The sequence below is a fragment of the Lepisosteus oculatus genome, chromosome 12 (assembly GCF_040954835.1).
Source record: "Lepisosteus oculatus isolate fLepOcu1 chromosome 12, fLepOcu1.hap2, whole genome shotgun sequence".
NCBI lineage: Eukaryota > Metazoa > Chordata > Actinopteri > Semionotiformes > Lepisosteidae > Lepisosteus > Lepisosteus oculatus.
Genome location: NC_090707.1, coordinates 20,802,715 through 20,822,249, shown reverse-complemented (window position 1 = coordinate 20,822,249; position 19,535 = coordinate 20,802,715). Strand labels below are relative to the sequence as shown.

Below are 19,535 nucleotides of genomic sequence, written 5' to 3'. Positions count from 1 at the left end.
TCTGAAGCTTTTTCTCACTGGAATGAAGCGTACTACCTTTCCCAACAGCAAAATTAGGTAAATTGGGTGATAACGCTCGGTTTTAAACTCCAAAGCGTTTTGTTGTGGAAAATATAAAGAAGTTATCAAAGCAATGTTTTTTTTTGCAAACACAGAAACTAATCTTAAAACTGAGCCTCTAAACAATCTCGTTCCTTCCCCTTTCACTTGAAGATACCACTGTAAACGAAGAAATTTCAACCATCTTGTGCTTTTATGTTATGTAGCAGTTTCAAAACATAGTGGTAACACAGTATTGACTCACGTACTGTCCGGCTATTAACTGTCAGTAACTGAATAACTGTTTTGAAGACTGCAATAGATAAGATTAATTATTTTTACCTCGTGAGACATTTAAGTTCCACTAATACGTTATGTACAGTGAATACCGTATTGCTTAATGTTTTTGTGAATGAACAGTGTCCCCATCCACCTATTACCTGATGAGCCTCCATTTAACTGGACCTCAGTTTCAGATACTTTCTTTTTTTTTTAATTATAAGATACAGAATCTAACTGTCTACGGCTGTTGTCATTCCTGGTCCTAATTCCTGCATGTTTTAAAAGTATCACAAAGCTCTCAATGAGACTTGGAAACAGGGGTAATTAATTCTAATGAAGTCAATAAATTATTAAATTAATTATGATTTTGAGTAGAATTACTCCATACAGTAACTCAAACAGAATCTGGAGTGAGAATCAGTAGTCTAAAGAATCTGGGCACAAAATTCTTAAATTATACATTATACAATTATTCAGCCTAATGATTGTTTCCTACTTGAAGGAAAAAAAAAAAACACTGAAAGTTGAGTGCTGGAAACCTATCAGTAGTCAATTTGGAGGTCTCTGCTTTTAATGAAAGAAATCTAATCTGATCATCCCAGATCATTCTATAATCATTAAATGGGGCCCATGTCTTGTGAGTTGGGCATCCATTGTGTAATGGCCACATTCTCATCTTGCAAGGAGGCTGTTCTTACAAAAGTAGCATGAGGATGTGTGTTGTCACATCAAGCTGAACCTGCACATGGTATAGTGCCATAGAGTCCGGCTGCCATCAATTACTACCGTTCTGTAGTACCGAATCGCTCCTACTCAGATCAAACTCAGAGGTCTCCACTGATCTAAGGGAAGGGTGTTGGCTTGTGGTCTCCCAGGTGGTGGCCTATCCATGATGGACTGTGATTGGCTATACCATGTCAGTTAAGAATTAGCTGGCAGTGAATACATCAGACAGAAAAAAACAGTGCGGTCTGTCTGGTCTCCCACATAAAAGTGGCAAATGTGTTGTCTTCTTGATAAGGAGGGCATATTGGTTCATTTTTGTCCTCTTCTTTCTCTAAGCTTGACATTTAACACGATAAATCAACTCATCGCCTGTTCTCAATCAGCTCTCTCACTAAAGAGGTAATTTAGTGCTTCCGCAACTGTCAATGTCAGTTGAGTGAATCACGATCTGTCAAGAATGATTAATCAAAATGATGCCAAAAATCTTTGAATATCCAAAATTATTTATTATCCATCCAACCTTTTTCTATCTGCTTTTTCCAATTCGGGGTCACGGGGAAGCCAAAGTCTATCCAGGCAAGCAATGGTGGCAAGGGGGAATACTCTCTTGACAGGACGTCAGTCCATCGCAGGGCACACACAGACACGGACATGCACACACTCACACCAGAGACAATTTTCTCAGGGCCTACTTTGTTTTTGGACTGTAGGAGGAAGCCAGAACACCTGGAAACACGGGGGAGAACATACAAACTCCACACAGGTAGCATCCCTGATCCAGAACTGAACCCAGAGTCCCAACACTAGGAGGCAGCAATGCTAACCACCTTGCCACTCTACGTATATACTTTATTTGTATAAATTAGTATTTTAATAGGTGCGTCTTAAGAAGCAATTGTATCTAGAACAGAAATCTTTATTTCAGGGGTTAAAGAGAATTGTTTCTTTTATTACACAACTAATCAAACAAATCTTGTTCATCAAAACAAAACTTTATTTTTAAGTACCTATTTTTTGAATATGTACAAAAACTTTTTGATACCAAATATCTTTAAACTCATGTACAAAAAGATTACAAGTTTCTCTCATCTAATTAAACAGAAAAAGACAGCAAAATAACTACTGTATGTACATTATGTAGTCATTTGACAGTGATAAACTGGAAAATCAAAACCACAACAAAATAATTATAATTGCTCTGGAACAAGAATTCTATAACTCTAAGGAACCATGATAAATGTGGCAGGTAAATGAACAGTGAACAGATTTATTAAGAAATGTAAACTGACTCTTGATACAGAAAATCGGCCATACAAATGGCAAGCTTGATTCTTTTGAAAGGGCATCAGCAGAGGTCTGAGCAGCTTCTTGCTTTCAATCTGGAAGATCTTTTAGAAAATGGAGGAACGGGCGTCCATGGATACACATCCAGTCATCCTTTCCAAGCTGATCATTCATTCTGGACAGGATGTCTTTAATATCGTCTCTGGAGAAGTTGAGTGGCAACTGACGAGCTAGCCGGACTGCTTCTCCCTGGATGTGATAAAAGACATTTTCAAGTTATTTTGGCTCCATTAAGAATGCTTATCCCAATTTCTCCTGCCACCTTCGCAAATCAGTGTGAAGATGTGTTGTACAACATGTAAGCATCCAGAGTTGGCAGATTTTGATATTTACTTATGGCTGCTCTGCCCGCCTAAGGTGTAGTTAGACATGTTAAACCACATTAGTCTCTCCATTAAATTACGGTTTCACTGTATGTGCAAAAGGCATATCAGCTCAAACTCTGCTAACAGCATATCCATGAAAAATCTGTGTTTGATTTTCTTTTGCTATAAATGAATATTGTCTGCAACTGCATTGTCAGACAACTGGTGCTAAGCTTAGGAAAAAAATGCGAACATAAACATTATGGAGTTTTTTTTATTGAAAATTGTTCTATTGAAAAACTGAATTTCAAACAGCAAAGCACGTATTTGAGAAAGCACTTTGAATTAACTTTTTTAGTACTAATAAATGTTGAAACATTTTGATACTGTCCAACAAAAGTATTGAAATTGTACCTGGGATACAGAATGTTCTGTGTTCAACTATGTTGCTTTCTAACACAACACCCTAAAAAGCTACAGAATTTTCTTAAATATATTTCTTACCTCTAGGTAACTGATAACTTTAAGCGGCCTGCACTCCTCCACAGTTTTTGCGTTTTTCTTTAAAACAGCCATTAAAATTTCCTTTAAATCAGCAACACCAAAGAAAGGCACACAGTCAGCCATCCCGGAGACTTCCAGACATTTCTCAGCGGATGAGGCACCTGGCCAAGTAAAGCAGAAAACAAGGATTAATATACACTAGATAATAACAACTATCTCCAGGAAAGAATAATAAATAAATATTGTGATTTACACTCCAGTGACTGACCAACAAAAATAAGTGGAGTGCCAAATGGAGTGTACTAAATGACTATTACAATTTCCTTACAGACTGGAAAAAAATGAATTGAAGAGGATTCAGAACATGATGTACTCCAACAATCTCTTAACTCTGCTTATGAGAAGTAAGTCTCTGGTGTTTTAAAAGGTATAGTAATGGCCAGGTGTTGCATGTACAAACGATTGCCCTATGACCTAATTTCTGATGTTGGGAATCACAGGAGTAAAACAGTGTTTGTTCCTTTTTAACATGCTAACAAAAAAATAAATATTTTTTATATTGTATATTATTTTATAAATTATCATATATCAGAACCTATCAGCACTTGAACACGTCTACACACATAACCATATCGGGTTCTGTTTTTTTACTCGTGGACATTTTTGGAAGTGGTAGAAGTTTGGTACAAGCATATTCAGTTATCACAATGCATAAAATTAAGAGAAATCTGCCGTCATTTAATGGCATCTTTAAAGATAAGGCCGCAGCTCTCTGTAAGCAGGACTTTTTTTTTGTGGAATCACTTGTAGTTTTTTCTGTACACTGCACGTGTGTGCTTGAATATTTCTCACATTACAGGAATGCGCTTGGTATGCCTTGGTGAGGATAAGACTAAGACTTGTCATTCGAGCCGCCTTGGATGCAGGGAAGACAGGCAGACGCTGAAAGTTCTGCCGTCACTATTATCAGCATCATATAAATCCACAAATCCAGGTTAAGACCTTTATGAGTTTTCACAACATTAAGCTAAAGACCCTGGCATTACTGACCCACTCATAAGTGTACAATAAGTTACTCACTTTCTTTCAAAATAATTATAAAAATGAAAACAATGTTTAACTTGGATTTTCACAAGATATTTTAAACACAGTTCTATTTTTATTGAAAAAAGTTCTATTTTATGAGAAAATGTAAAATGATTTTATTAAAATGTATTTTTTTTATTAAACCACAGGCAGACAAAAAGAAAAACGTGAATGTAGTAATGTCGTATGGTCAATCCCTTCTGTTTTAATTCCCCAGCTCCTACTTATCTGACTGCTCTGCACTGACCCCTGCTGATAGATCCAGGAAATATCTGTACTTAATCAGCTGACAGCTGCAGAGTTGGCAGCAACAGTGTGCTCATTTCTTGGCATTTCTCTTTCCTCAAAGGGCAACCATTCTCCTCATCACCATGGAGTGGTATGAACCCACTGTGCTGGGTACAAACCTTGGCAGCAGGCCATGTCAGATGAGGTTTCGCAACGGCATCTATTCAAACTTACAGTTCAGGTTTCTGCTTTAAATTGGACTTGATTTGCATGACCTGAGGAAAAGAGGAAATGCAGAAATCGACCCACAAAGATAGCTTTGATTACAGAATAAAAATTCTAATTAACCTGCAAACTCAAGATAAAATAAAATCTGTACTCTGTAGGTCTCTGTGACCCATAAAATACCTTTAGAAATTGAAAATCTATATGATAATGTATATTTATGTGGTTGGAATCATACAGATATTTCTGCCATGGTACAATCTCAGCAAGCTAAAATTAAGGAACAGAACTTGGAAGTGACACTACCTTTTATTTGCGTTCATTCAAGGTCTTGCAATCAAAGAATCGGTTTCCAGAACAGCATGTCCTTTACCTGATTTTGACCTTCATCCAACCAACTTCAGTTTCTCAAAAATATTTTAATACAGAACAAAAGCTCTAACCTTTTCACTTGAAAACTACATTTATTTTTTCTGTTCCAAACTCCAGTTCTGGAACCTTTTCCTCCTAATCAGTTTCTCTCACTACTACAAACCTCTACCACAACAAGACTGAAGAAAACCATGTATGTGTTCTTCCACAAAATGTAAATGGCAGAATCATCTGCCATTTTTGCACAATTTTGTCAAAGAAGCCAGAATTTCCAGCTTTGGCTAGGTAACTTGTTCCAGACACCCACAACTTTACATGAAAAAAGATAACTCCTATATCTCTACTGTGTTGACTTCTCAGGTGCCTTCTCTTTTAAAACTAAAAATATAGTACATAGTTCTTTTATCCCGTTGATATCTTTAAGCAAATGATTTAGCAATATAATTTTGGAATGTCAGCATTGTGTATGCAATGTAGAATTTTAACACGTTTTAATTTAAGTTATGCACATTTACCTTTATCCTAACATGTTTGCTGCCATATGTGTTGCCCCACAGTCTCAGAATAAAAATGATGTGTTGACATAGACTCTTAGGTTATTTTCAATAGTAGTTTCTTCACGTTCAGTGATTCACATCTTAGTGTCCACAATTTATGTTTCTGCACCCTGTACATAGCAATCTGCACATATTCATATTAAATGACTTGTGCAATGTGCTTGCCCAGTATAAAGTGTTTAAAACTGCGCTACCGCACACGGGAGAATGTGCGGAGTGCGGGTAGATAAGTACAACCTGCACACCTTCAGCCTGTTCATATTTTTGACATTTCACAAGCTATGCAAGCATATGTAGGAGGTTCAAGGCTGCTTGGAGGAGAAGTGTGTCCCTCATGGACAGCATTGTGAGCTTCAAGCCCAGTTAAGTCACAGCGGGCAATGTGCTGCCATGAGCTGAAAGAGTCCTGGACAATTAATATTAGTCTGTAAACACATAGTCTGTAAACACTAGGTTGTGCTTTAGCTTTGTGTTATAAATCCCCGTCTTTTTGAGTTTAAAGTAAACTAGTTTGTTAAATAGTTTGTTAATAGTTAAATAGTCTTCATAGTTTGAAGCAGACCACAGACTTGAGGAAAGCTCAACAGACGAAACATTGCATTTCTTCTTCCTACTTTTCTGCATGGAATTAACCTGTACTTGGTCATTTGCAACCAAGGCATGATGATGCATGTCCCTACTTGAACATTTGACCATATAATTGATCACAGAGATATGTGACCGTTCTCGGTATGCTCTAACAAGTCTAACAAATTTAGTTACACAAGAACTCCTATCACCTGGAATCCCATTATCAATTCCATAACACTACATGTTATAGAAGAAACATATCAATCTACAAATACTCAATTCTCACACTTGTAATGCTTCTAACTTTTTAAAGTGAATGCTAATATTAATATAGAACTTTTGTCATTACTCAGGCTGAGGCATGTTGTGAATTAGTTCCTTGGAGAACACAAGTGATATTTTTATCTGTCATGACTCCTTCATTGCTTAAAGTTTCTCATTTTTATTTCTGAGGATACCCTCATCTTCATCCTTTCCTTTTCTTTTCTGTCACCCCATTAATTTAACCAGAAGCTTTGCTTTGTAATAATATTATACAGTGTTTTATGTCTTCTTACAATTTTCTTTAACAGATTTAAATCTGTAATAAACTCCCCATGTCCTCCCACAGTCCAAAAACATACTGGTGGGTTAATTGGTTTCTGGAAAAATTGGCCCTGGTGTGAGTGCGTACGTGTCTGTGGTTGTGTCTATGTGTTCACTGCGATGGACTGCACAACTGGACAATCACAATTGCAATTGCGTCCCGCTCATGATGTATCGTGCCATGTGCCCGTTGCTTGTCCGGCTAGGTTCCGGCTCCACCTTGATCTTGAACTGGACAGTCAGAAAATGGACAGAGGGATGGATGGATGGATAACTTTAAAAGACTGCATTTTGGTCACAACAGGGATAATAAAAAAATTTAGAATAGATGTTATTAACTGCTTTCATATGCTGGCATTCTACATAGAACACTGATTTTTAAAGTGCAACCTTCTGACATTGTAGCAACTGACATGTTTAAGTTTAACTTTGCTGTGTAAATTAAGCAGGAGGCAAGGGCTCCATTCTGTGTTTAAAGCTCAGGTGCACAGCTCAGATTTGAGGCACTGTCACTTTCAAAGGTTAAACCCCTAAAATATGTTCCATATGATGGAGCGGTTTCTAGGAAAGCTGCAGATTTTTTTCTTTTGGTGTTAATCCAATACTGACACAGCAATTCTGTCAGAATAATTTATTTTAATCCTTTTATTCAAACCCCTATGTTTGACATTTCTAAATTATTTGTGAACTATGACATTAATGATGTCCAATTGATCCAACCTCTGTTTAATTGAAATGGACAATACTTGAGACCTTTAAACAGCATGAATCGAGAAATAATAAAAGAGCTTTTTCTCAGGGGAATGATTTGTTGTAAACAGTACGGCATGTGTGTAAATTACCCACGTTAACAAAAACAAAGAACAAAATCATTAAAATCCTCTAGTTTTTTTTAAAAACAAAAAAACTGAATTAATGCTTTTCACCAAAGAAAAATAAGATGCAGAAGTTTATGCCCCATTTGTAACTTCAGGTCTTTCACAAGAATAAGAACTAGCTAAAAGAGGGCATTCTGTACTAATTCCTTCATAGTTTGAAATTAATGATACTCTCGAGATAAACACATTCAAAAAGTATTGTATGTCAAAATGTTGCTGATGTTGGACACTTGTTTCAGTGGAAATGCTGCAAGTGTAATAAAATTACATTCCTACTGGAGTATGACAACCTCCAGAAAGACTCCTCTCTTGGAGTAAGAAAGAATAAAGTAAGAATTAATTCAGAACTCTACCACTTTCAACACCACAGATTTACCTCTGATATTAATCTGATTTCAGAAAAGCAGAAATATGGATGCAGGATTAGACTGGTAGTGAGCTCTGTATTAAATAAGTCTTAAGGTCCAGCAAACCTGGAATCAGTCGGAGTTTAAACCCATTTGCCACGAGTCTTGGATCTGAAAAGTAGGTCACACCGTTTAACCCTGGGCATTCCTTCTCCATGCCGAAGAGCACACCTGTGTATTCTGCTCCACCGAGGAGGCTGCAAGAAAGCAAACCAAGGTAACAAACTAAAACAAACTGGAACGCTGCACAAGACCAGCTCAATCTTTAAAATACAATTTTAGCCTAGTGTAATTTCCATGAAAGCCCAGATCCCAGGGCAAGTATTGTACATGAGATACTGTATTTGTTATAGCATTAAAAACTTAAATAAGTAATATATCAAAGCATATATTTTTCTTATGCAATAGGAAATTCCAAAACAGTGTATTACCCATCTGTTAACTGTATAGGTGTCTGAAGGCTCACTGCTGGAAGTATATTATTCTCCAGAAGTCTTTTAAACAGCAAGGCTTCTTCCACCCGAAAAGGATTTAACAACATGAGCTTTTTCCCAGATAAAACAACCCATGTGCCGTGTGAAGTCAGCCGGTTTACGAGCTGCAGGCCTTCCGCCTTTTGTTGCTGTTCCTCTGATAACAGCTTAATCCGCTGTTTCAGAGAATTCATACTAAAGAGAATGGGTTTAAAGGGTGTCGTGGAACGGGCTTTCTTTTCGGCTCGAGACTGAAAGAGCTCATCCAGCGTCTGCTGGTTGGGAAGGGAAACCTTGCGGTTCTGGACTGCTGGTCGGCTAGGAAGTGAATCCAGCTTGTTCCACTTCTCTGCTTCTTTTCCACCTTGCTCTGTTGCCTTCTTAGTTTGTAAATTGTACCGGGCTAAGTCCTTTTCAGCCTTGTCCGAATACCTGTAACAAAACAAAAACACAAAATAAAACAATTACGTTAAGGGGTTAAAGGGTGAGATAATACTTACTGTCAAAATATAAAAAGGGCTCAGTCAGTTTGATTGAAACTTGTTTGAACAAGTTTCAGTTTCCCATGTAATGTTATAACACCTTTCAACTAGATGTCTGAGTCATGCCAGATATATGTTTTTGGCCAGTTTGCCATTTGTCTGGTTTTCCACAATTCCCCAATATCCCACAATTATCACAATAAGAGTGAGACTTTCCTTTCATTAGATGCTTCAAAAATGCAAATGTGCTTTATTAAATGGCACTCTTAACCTAAAAGACAATAATATCTTTGGTCCCTAGTAGAAAAACCGCCCTCTTGTGAGAAAGTTAGAAAACCTCAAAGCTTGTACTTAAGGAAACAACATTCTACTCACAAAGGATCTCACTTAGTATACTGTGTTGAATGTACACATAGTATATAGTTGTTTCTACAGTGACAGGCTAAAAGAACTGAACCTCTTTAGTTCTGAACATAGACGGCAACAAGGAAGATTTGATTCAGTTATTCAAAATCCTCTCAGACATTGACAAAGTCAACAGTGAAACATGAAGATCAGAAGACAAAAATTGAAACAAAGTGGAAGTGCATTTAAAACTGATAAAATAAGGCACTTTTTTACAAAGAGTTGTGAGGGTAGGGAACAATTTCCTAACTATGCTATTGAAGCGAATACCCTGGCTTCTTTCAAAGAAATGGCTGAACGAGATCCTCAGATCAATTAGCTACTAGCTAGATAATCTAGAATGGCAGAATATCCTTGTCTTTTTTGTAACTTTTCTCAAGATGTTTAAAAATGTCAAGTGGATATTATTTGTAAAGAAATAGCTGTGTGATTAATATTCTGCTAGATCGAAACATTGCTATTTGTATGCATGCTTTTGGATGGAATTAATCCTGCTCATTTAGACTGCAAGCAGCAGAGATGTCAATATTGTTTCACAGTGATGCGATTCTTCATTACCCAAAGAGGCTGACTCTTTCTGTGAAATTAAGCACTTCACAATGAATTCTCCAGACAAAGTCTGAAGAACGGAGTACATTTTTGTTTTTGCCTTAACAACTGTATTCCTTTTTTGGAAAGGCCAGAGAACTGTGTCCAGTCTGTTCCATTTTCAATTTGTGGCTAATTTGCTTTGTTAAAAATTTGTCCCCAGTAAACCCTAAATTGTTTCTGAATGAGCAAAAATTTGAAGATACGGCATTTTTATGCCACCCAATAAAAGCATGTCATATTTTTTGGCATATGTGTGGTATGCTTTTCTGTTTGATATACTAATGCTTATGAACAATCTGTTCTTTATACTTTCCATTTTTTAACCCTTTCTAGTTCTTACATATAACAATCTCCTTATAGAGAGATCACATTACAGAATCTAACTGTAAATAAACTGTGCAAGCTAAATACACACTGGGAACACTGTTCATTTAAGTTGAGAAACTGTACTTAATACAGTAAATGTGTATCCAGGCAAAGAATGAAGAGGCTTTCCCAAAATTCGGTAAGTTTTCATTTGTGTATGCAATGTTTATTAATCCAGTTTTCAAAGTAAACAAAATATGCTGAAGATTTGGAGTCAGCTCGTAACCTCACGCTATTAGTTTAGTGTAATCTTTAACAGTCGTAAATTAAGCTTTTAAAGATAAGCACTTCTTACATGAACATTCAGAATCAATTACTTGCAGGCGTGGTGGAAAATAGGTTTAGTGAAAAGGTCACCAGTTGTAACTAATTAAATTTGCTCAATTCACATATGGAACCTTGATTCAATTTACTCTGGTGAATCTAAGTGCTCCTAGGGACAAGTAATAAATCATATCCAAGAAAATGTGCAGAAACTGTTAAGATAAAAAACATCTGCTACCTGTAGCCAAAGGCGGGGGATGGGGGTGTAAATGCCTGTGGAAACTGAAGTTACAGTTCCTGATCTACTACTTAAGGTTTCACATTCTTGCCAATTAAAATCCAGTAAAAATTATGCAATTGTCATTGTAAGCATTTATAATAATATGAGGCATGTTTCTGAAGCATGGATACCATTAGTGAATTCATCAAAAAGAAGCACAGAAATATGATAAGGAATCAAGATCAGTTTTTACTGTTTCAGGATTTGCTATTTAATTAATTTGTTCTTTAGTTTGAAAGGTTATAATGTCTATCTAGGAAAATAGCTTAGATTTTTTTTGTTGACACATCATTTACATCTCCTGGACAACGTGGGTAAGCAATTTTAGAAATGAAGTTAAGAGATGTTATGTTACCATTGTATAGTGCACTAGTAAGGCCTCATTTAGGATATTGTGTACAAGTCGTGGTCACCAAGTCATTGCTGGTCTGGAAAAAGTCCCTAAAAGAGCAACATTCAGAGGTTTAAAGGAATGTCTTGCACAGACAGGCTTAAGGAACTAAGGACCTAATACAAGAATTCAAAATCCTTTACAAATTCAGCTCAGTGGTCTTTTTCTCAGAGGAAACCAAGGGAAAGTACATTTAAAACTGAAAACAGGTATCCAAAAGGTTGTGGAACAAGCTACCCAAGCTGATACCAAGGCTTTTTCAAAAAACAGCTGGATGAGCTTCTGGGATCAATTAGGTACTCACTACCAAATGGGCTGAATGACCTCCTCTTGTTTTTAACCATTTTTAACAGGTTTATAACCATTACAACCTGTATAGCTATTCCATGTTGACTGTTTTCTAGGACATTATTGCCATTTAAATTATCCTCTAAGAAGAATTTCATTTTCATAATCATTTTCATAACTTTACCTGTGAAAGACTTCAAAATTAATGGTCTCTAGTAAGTTGATTCAGTTTTTTTTTTTATGGAAGCATACTAGATTAGTACCTCTCGAGTCCCTGGGTACTTCAACCGTCTTATTTGATTGTTAGAAAAGGTGAATCAATGGGTTCTGAGCAACATCTCTTGCATCCTTGCGTACAATTTGTAAGATACCATCTACTATCCAAAACACGTCTGACTCTGCTATGCTAATACTATTTAATACAGAACACTGACCTTCCCAGATGGCAGATGCATAATCCTACTCCACAGGAGATACCCTCTTGGTCCAGTTTTAATCAGAACTGTTACAAAATGGTGTTCATTATGGCATGTAGAAATGTTTGTACTATTCTTCCACAGCTGAATTCAGAAGGATAACAAGTTTGCAGAAAGCAATAGCTTTCCAATGTTGGCATGTTTCACAATGATAAACTGTTGTGTCTCTAGCATACTGGTAAACTCTTTCCCAATTTAGCATCATATTGGTAGCTGAACATATCCCATGTCTTCTCAAAGCCCGTTGTATAGTCACAAACTCACCATCTCACAGCGTCAGTCATCAGTTAGTGTTGCAATCTGATAATGGTAAAATAGCCTACATCAGCTTAGAGGATCCTACCAAAGTGTTCAACCTAGGGACCACAGACCACACATGCCAAACTGGACAAAACAGGATGAGCTCTCCTCCCATCATCAGACACAGCTATTTCCATCCCAGCCCAACATCTCACAGTGTTAAAACAAGTAAATCAATGTTACACCAACACCTTCCTCCAAACCTCTCTGCCTTCTGTCCTCCCAGGCAAAGGAAAGTCACAGTCACAACATATGAGTCAACAGGGTTTGAAACAAAAACAAAAGTGATCAGTGATAAGGGTGCTCATTAGTGTTTGTTCCCTGCCATTGTCTGGGACTCAGTATTGACTCTACCTAGCATGGTTTCAGGAGCCCAGAAAGAGGCTGGTGTCAGCATCTCCTCCAGTGTATTGAAAAGATCCTTGGTTACAAGTTTTCAAAACACAGTGAAGATAAAAGGCATGTAGAATTAAAGAAGATCAACCCATATGTTAACAGGGGAAGACATGAGGTTCCTACATATAACTACAGGACAAAAAAATGGCCAAGCATGAGATTGTATTTATACTATTTCATACTGTAATAATGCACTAGTAAAATGAGGGGTGTTAAGCAAAAGCTTTTTTCAGGCACTCCTTTGACTCTTTAAAGTGCTTCAAACAATAAGGATGTGTATTATAGTCGTCTATGCCAATCTTTAGCCAGAATATCAAATTAATGGGAAAGTGAGGAAAAGGGAAATCAAAGCATTTTTTTAAAGTTGAACTGAAGGATTATTCTCTACTAGGACAGTTTATCTGTCTAAAGATAAGAATTTTCAATAAGACTTTTAGCTGGAATTACCAGGTTAAGTGCAGACCATCCATGATTTTATTGCTTTCCTAAAAACTGAAGAATATGCTGGAGGGCCATTTCAATTAAAACGGCAACTTCCTCATTACAATATCTTTTCACATTATGTAAATAAAAATAATATAGTCACCACTCCTTATCCCGCTATCAGTTATTTTTGTTCAGTCTAGAACAGACATTTTGGAATGGTGCAGATGTATATGTTCCACCTTGAATATATCACATACTTGCAGCTTCTTCATTGGCATTACAAAGCTGGCAACTTCAAACTCTGTCACTACAGCAAATTCATAGCATAGAATGAGGATCGTTATGCCTGGGTGCACTAAATTAAACCTACAAACAAACATCTACTGGGCTATTTTTAGTTTGAATAACTGATTGAACAGAATATGAACACATACTAAGTCACTGCTGTCACAGAGATGAAGATTAACGCAGCCTTGAAGTATACAAAATGCATAGAATGTTGGAAAAAAAAAACGTTATGATGTTTTATAACACAGAAAACCTGTTTCAAGACTGGAAAATATTGAGCATCTAACCTAATAGTCAGACGCAGTGGTCTGGAAAAGATAAACATACCTCATATCAACAATTCACCATCAGGGTAGAACAAGGGACAAGCCAAAAAGATTTTCCACGCTATATTTTATAAAGGCAGGTGATATGTCTTTTTTTTACCTAGTGAGTCACAAGGAATGGAAAATATTTGTTCAAAGGTGAAATCTGGAATCTTACTTCTTTTTCTCTTCTTCCCTCAGGTTTTTCCACATCCCTTCAACAGCACCGGTAATGTCTTGCAGGCTGGACTTTGGATTCTCTTCGAGAATCCGTGGCCGCATCTCCTGCTCAAAAATTGCACTAGCGGACATAGGCTGCCGGACAGTTCGATTGCTTATCAAGTCGTAGGCAGTGACTTTTGCCATTTTCTCTGTCACTGCATTTTTGCATGGGTTCTTGCTCATCTTTGCATTGGCTTCAGAAGTTCCTTGGCTGTTATCGGACGTGTTCTCACTTCCTTTTTCATTAGGCACATTAATTTTTACCGGCTCCAGCCACTCACTCGTTATAGGGTCTTTAAAAGCATGACCCTTGCTCCAGTTTTCAGCGGTTATCTCAAAACCATCTTTTATTCCATCTGAGCCATTTGAATTGTCAGGAGTCCTTGGAGCATCAAGATCACCTGCGCTGTTCAAACTGTGTTCTTGCTGGGTATGTGCGAGTGTGCTCTCATCAGTTAGTGAGAAAGACACGCCAAACTCACAGTAGTTCTTATTGACCTGACAGCCATCGGAAGCTGATGAAGTGCCATCTAGCATCTCATCCTGAGCAGTCTTATTGAACACGTCAGAGGCATGTTGTGGGACTTTATCATGTGATCCTGTCTGCTCATGTTGTATGAAGCTCTTCTGCACCTTTTCAAGATCAGTGTGTTCCCCACTGTTGTAAGTCGAAGAAGAACCTCCAGAAGTAACCTCCAAGCCATTGAGAAGATCTGTTTTTTGGGTAGATGTCTGCTCGTCTGTTCCACTAATGTCTGCAGGCACTGTATTCGAGGAGGAGACGTATATTGACATCAACATGGACTCCACAGCTATAAAAACTGCTTCCTAGGGAAATAGAAAGAGGGATTTAATTATTTCCATCCACTATACTGAAATGTCCCAAAACAAAACACCTTCTCCTAAATTGGGACTTAAATTAAAAGCAAGAGGAAGGAACATTCTCTTGGTTAAGTAAAGAGTTCACTTTACTTGGATTTACAAATGTGGTTTATAGTTTAACATTTTAGCCAACATAATGAAGTAGCTTTCAGCAGAAATAAATGAAAACTGCCTAGCATATCGTTGAAGAGGAAGAAAACCGCCCAAGCAAATTTTATACTCTTTAACAATTAAGTGCTACCCAGCTGCCCAGGTCATGTGTTCAAGACAGTAGGTTTAATGTGATTCCCACATAATGAAGAATTAAATCAGGATATGATAATGTCCTTATCATCCTATATTATTCAAACATAATCAGCTCAGTAGTGACAGTTAAAGCAGGAGTTTGCCAAATATAAAGAAAATATTCAGTAGGAATTGCTTTAACGGAGCAAAGAGGCAAAACAGATCAACACTAAATGTAATTTTTCAGACCAAAAAATAAACATAAAGCTCTTAGACGGTGCCAAGCAAGACCAGAATCTTGGCACTGCCGCAATACAAATGACCAAACTCATAACCTGCTTTCACAATCTGTTGAAAAGTCCTAGTTAAGCACTAAAACCATTTGTGAGAACCTTGTAAATTGTAAATATACTTCAACATTCTTAAGCAAGAACATACAAACTGAAAGAGCACAAGTTAAACCTTGTTATGAAGCATGACTGTAGTTTTATCAGGAGTGAGGTTCACATCAACCGCAGAGGGAGGGACGACAATGTTCATCATCATCACAGGGTATCGGCCACGGGATGACTCTGTACTGGACTGCGAGTTGTAGTGCTGTCTGACGAGCTGCACATTTAACCAGGAACAGAATCGATCAAGTTAACATGGTAGAATGCTATGGAAACAGACATACATGGAAAACAATATGATGCTGAGATTAAAGTTGGGAGCTTGTGTCTGTAGAAGAAAGAAAAATGACTAGAAATTACACAAAAAGGATTTTTAAAAAATCTATTTGTACTCAGCACAGTGAAAGAAGAAATATAATATTTCAAGCAAACTAATATTATTAATTTATTTGTGTGACATGCATATTTTATCCATTTATACATCAGGGTACTTTACTGAAGGGATCTAAGTTGATTGCTCAATCATATCCCACAGTCTGAACCAATACCCAGTTCCAAATCCAGTCCTTAACCACTCTTCCACACTGCTGCCTCATAATCATATTAAGCAAGAGTGCTTAAACAAGAGTCAGTGCAGGTGAGTACACATACAGTAATACCCTGCTTAGTATTATGTGATTAATACATGCATACTGGTTTGTATGTATGTAAGTGTTCAAAGCACAATCAGAAAAAATGTGTCATCTTTCAACAATGCTGTTGCCAAGCTGCTAAAATCTGCTATGACAACTGCCTCTGCTGGCATTGTGATGGAAGCAGAAGTGAGCTGCCGAAATAGGAACTGGTTCCAAATTATTGAATGAACAGCCGTATGCTGAATGTAGTCTTTTACCTTAAGAATTTCTTTCTGACGGACCGGTCTGTGATTCACAAAAATGAAAGTTCTGTCAGGGTTACTGGAGCCAGTCACAGTGTAATCTGAGCCTGGTTTTGGAACATAACCGCTTATAGCAATCTGTAAAAACAAAATAAAATGCTGTAAATGTAAGCCAAAGTAAAAATGATTGACACGAAAATTATGCAGCATTGCTAAAGAGCTATAGATCTTGTGTGCTTCTTTCAATTTAATTATCTAACTATTCCAAGGCACCTCTGTCAGTGGGACCACCAGCTAGTCACATTAACACATATATTTGTGTTAACCCTTCTATTGATTCATATAGATTCTTTTATGAAGTACTTTGCATTATTGCATATACTGATGAGCAGCGACGATAGTCGTTCTAAGATATGCTCTAATGAAACCCTACATCTATTATTAAAAATACAATTTACAAAGTCAGTTTTTAATTATAAATACATTTTCCTTTTTTACCTTTTCAGAGAAACTAAAAACAGTGTCCTTGTCCATCAGCCTTGAATAACCCCTACACCATCTCACCCAAATTTTATCACATGCCTATAAAATGTCATCATGTATTATAATCCATCAGGACGTTTCAAAATAAACAAATTGTGCACTGTTTACTTGCAGCCCAAATTTCAGCAATTAATTAAGTTTTCAATGCACAATCAGAACAAATTTGTCATCTCTCAACAATGCTGTTGCCAAGCTGCTAAAACCTGCTATGACAACAGCCCTGTTGGCAGTGTGTTGGAAGCACAAGTAAGCTGCAGAAATAGGAACTGGTTCCAAATTACTCAATGAACTGCCGTATGTGTACGTAGTGGCAAACAATTTTAAATTAACAAGCTTGGCAGCTGGTGGACAGGAGCACATTTTAATTAGAGATTTTAATGAACTTTCTAATTGATTGTACAGAAACTTTTACAATAACCAGTTACATTGTGGATACTTTGCCATTACAACAAGTTTAATTACGAGAACACAGATGATTGCTTTCACTGACTGCAAAAGACTGAATGAAGACTATTATTCTGCTCTGACCAATGCCAGAGCATCTGTATTACTTGGACTGCAGGGTCATTAACGTCTGTAGGCACAGAGATAAGTGGGTTCAAATTACTGCAAAAAGCTTTTTGGGAATTTTTTACAACAACAGATGTGTTATGAAGTTAAGTGACCCAAACGCATTTGTTAATGTCATTCCCATAGAAAGAGAAATACAAAAAAATCAATATAAAAATGCACACAAATTGAATTTAGAGCAAGCAGTTATCCATAAACAAACATTTTAAATAAGAATGCGATGTTGTACACATACTCGGACAGCCTAATAGTTTACAAGCTTTTTGTAACATGCCTCAGAGTTGCGTACAAACAGAAAATTATTTTCAATTTGCTTTACCTTGCACTTTATCTAGTCATATGGAATTATGCTTACGCTTGTCTCCGATACAATTTTAAGAATCTCTCAAGACTCATAATTCTTAGCACTGCTACCAGTTTTTCTAATCTAACGTTATCCTTCCAGGGGCTGACACCATGTTACACCGTCCAAGTCAATTTACTAATGTAATTATCAGTACTGTTTACACCTACTGTATAAATGTAAAGCATCATCACTGAAATGTATCTGTACGGAAAATAAAAAAAGGTAACAAGAAGGGTCTGTGTTTTGAGGTATAGTTCTTTAATATGAAAGTGGAGACAAAGGGTTGCTCACACCTTGTGATACACAAAAAATTACAACAATTCTATGTATTAACACGATATGAGCAGCATGACATTTCTAGAACCACTGAAACAACAGGCTGATAGGCAATTCTACTGATGCTTAATCAAATCTTAAGTGCTAAAGGGAGACACTTCTTTTCAAAGAGAAGATCACTGACTTTTTGACATAAATCATTAGCAATGTTAATTGATTGAATTTGTACAGTGCTTTTCATCCCAAGGGATCCCAATGATTCACATACCGAAGGGGACTTCTTTCACCACACAAGTGTAGCACCCACTTGGGTGATGTATGGCAGCCATTATACACTAAAATCCACATTCAGAAGCAGATCTGGTAAAAAAAGCAAGACACTACTCTTTTGAAGACAGCAATGGGATCTGACGGAGTATTTGGCACTGGGATTAATTTCTTTTCTGAGGGATGGGTCCTCCTGTGCCAAGGCATTTACCCTACTGGCGCACTCTATTAGAAATTCTGGACCATGGGCAGCGTGGTGGTGGTGGCGTTGATAAAATTTGCAGCTTCACAGCTCTTGGGTCTAGGGTTCAATACCAGCCTGGGGTGTCTTTGGGATCCAACTTGCATGTCACAACTGTCCCCTCCATCGGTGTGTAATGGCATCTTGCCTGATGTCCACTGCCTGGGTCACCATGGCCCTGTACTGGGTTAAGCCCTTAAAAGGGAATGGATGGATGTATTCTGGGGTGGCACAGTGGGTCAGTGGTTAGCATGCCTTCTTGTGCTGGGGCCCTGTTTTTAATTGCTAGGGTGCTATCTGCGTGAAGTTTGAATGTATCCTGCCTTGTCACCATTTGCCGAGATTAGCTTTGGCTCCCCTGGGATTCCAAATTGGATAAAGCGGTTAGAAAATGGATGGATATATTTGGATCCAGAGAGTATTACCTACTGCTCTGACAACAATACTCATAGCAAAAACAATATTTTACTTAAATGTACTGTACAAGAGCCTAATACTGACCAGGCCTAAGCTCACATAGCTTGTGAGGTCTGCAATGCTACTGTCAAGACTTGATTACATTAATATATTAACCATCTAAAAGGAAATAAAACTATGGGGCTGAAAAACATGCTTAAACGAATGCACTGATCCACGGTGTATGTCAAAATACCAAACAGTACAGTTTAATCCACATTGGCCATTTTCAATATCTTTCTGCATTTTCAACACAGAATACTACCATTTGTTAATACAAAATGATCAATTTCAGCAGTAAAAAGCTTTCAGGAGTAAATTCAATTTTTTAGCATCTCATACCAAAACAGATGCAAAGGTCACCATTAAAAAGACACATGTCTAGAGGCACATGCTAAG

At 37.2% G+C, this 19,535-nt stretch overlaps 1 protein-coding gene across 3 annotated transcripts in view; it reads right to left on the bottom strand.

The window, feature by feature from the left end:
* Nucleotides 1–2,287: 2,287 nt before the first annotated feature.
* pms1 (PMS1 homolog 1, mismatch repair system component) overlaps nucleotides 2,288–19,535 on the bottom strand; it is a 32,997-nt gene continuing 15,749 nt past the window's right edge. For all 3 annotated transcript variants that reach the window (XM_006636676.3, XM_069196616.1, XM_015359280.2), the window contains 7 exons: nucleotides 16,453–16,575; nucleotides 15,631–15,777; nucleotides 14,018–14,889; nucleotides 8,540–9,013; nucleotides 8,175–8,305; nucleotides 3,201–3,361; nucleotides 2,288–2,580 (listed from right to left, as the gene is read on the bottom strand). In XM_006636676.3, the coding sequence (XP_006636739.2) occupies nucleotides 2,422–2,580; nucleotides 3,201–3,361; nucleotides 8,175–8,305; nucleotides 8,540–9,013; nucleotides 14,018–14,889; nucleotides 15,631–15,777; nucleotides 16,453–16,575 (2,067 nt within the window). In that variant the 3' untranslated portion in view covers nucleotides 2,288–2,421. The remainder of the gene's footprint in view (nucleotides 2,581–3,200; nucleotides 3,362–8,174; nucleotides 8,306–8,539; nucleotides 9,014–14,017; nucleotides 14,890–15,630; nucleotides 15,778–16,452; nucleotides 16,576–19,535) is intronic.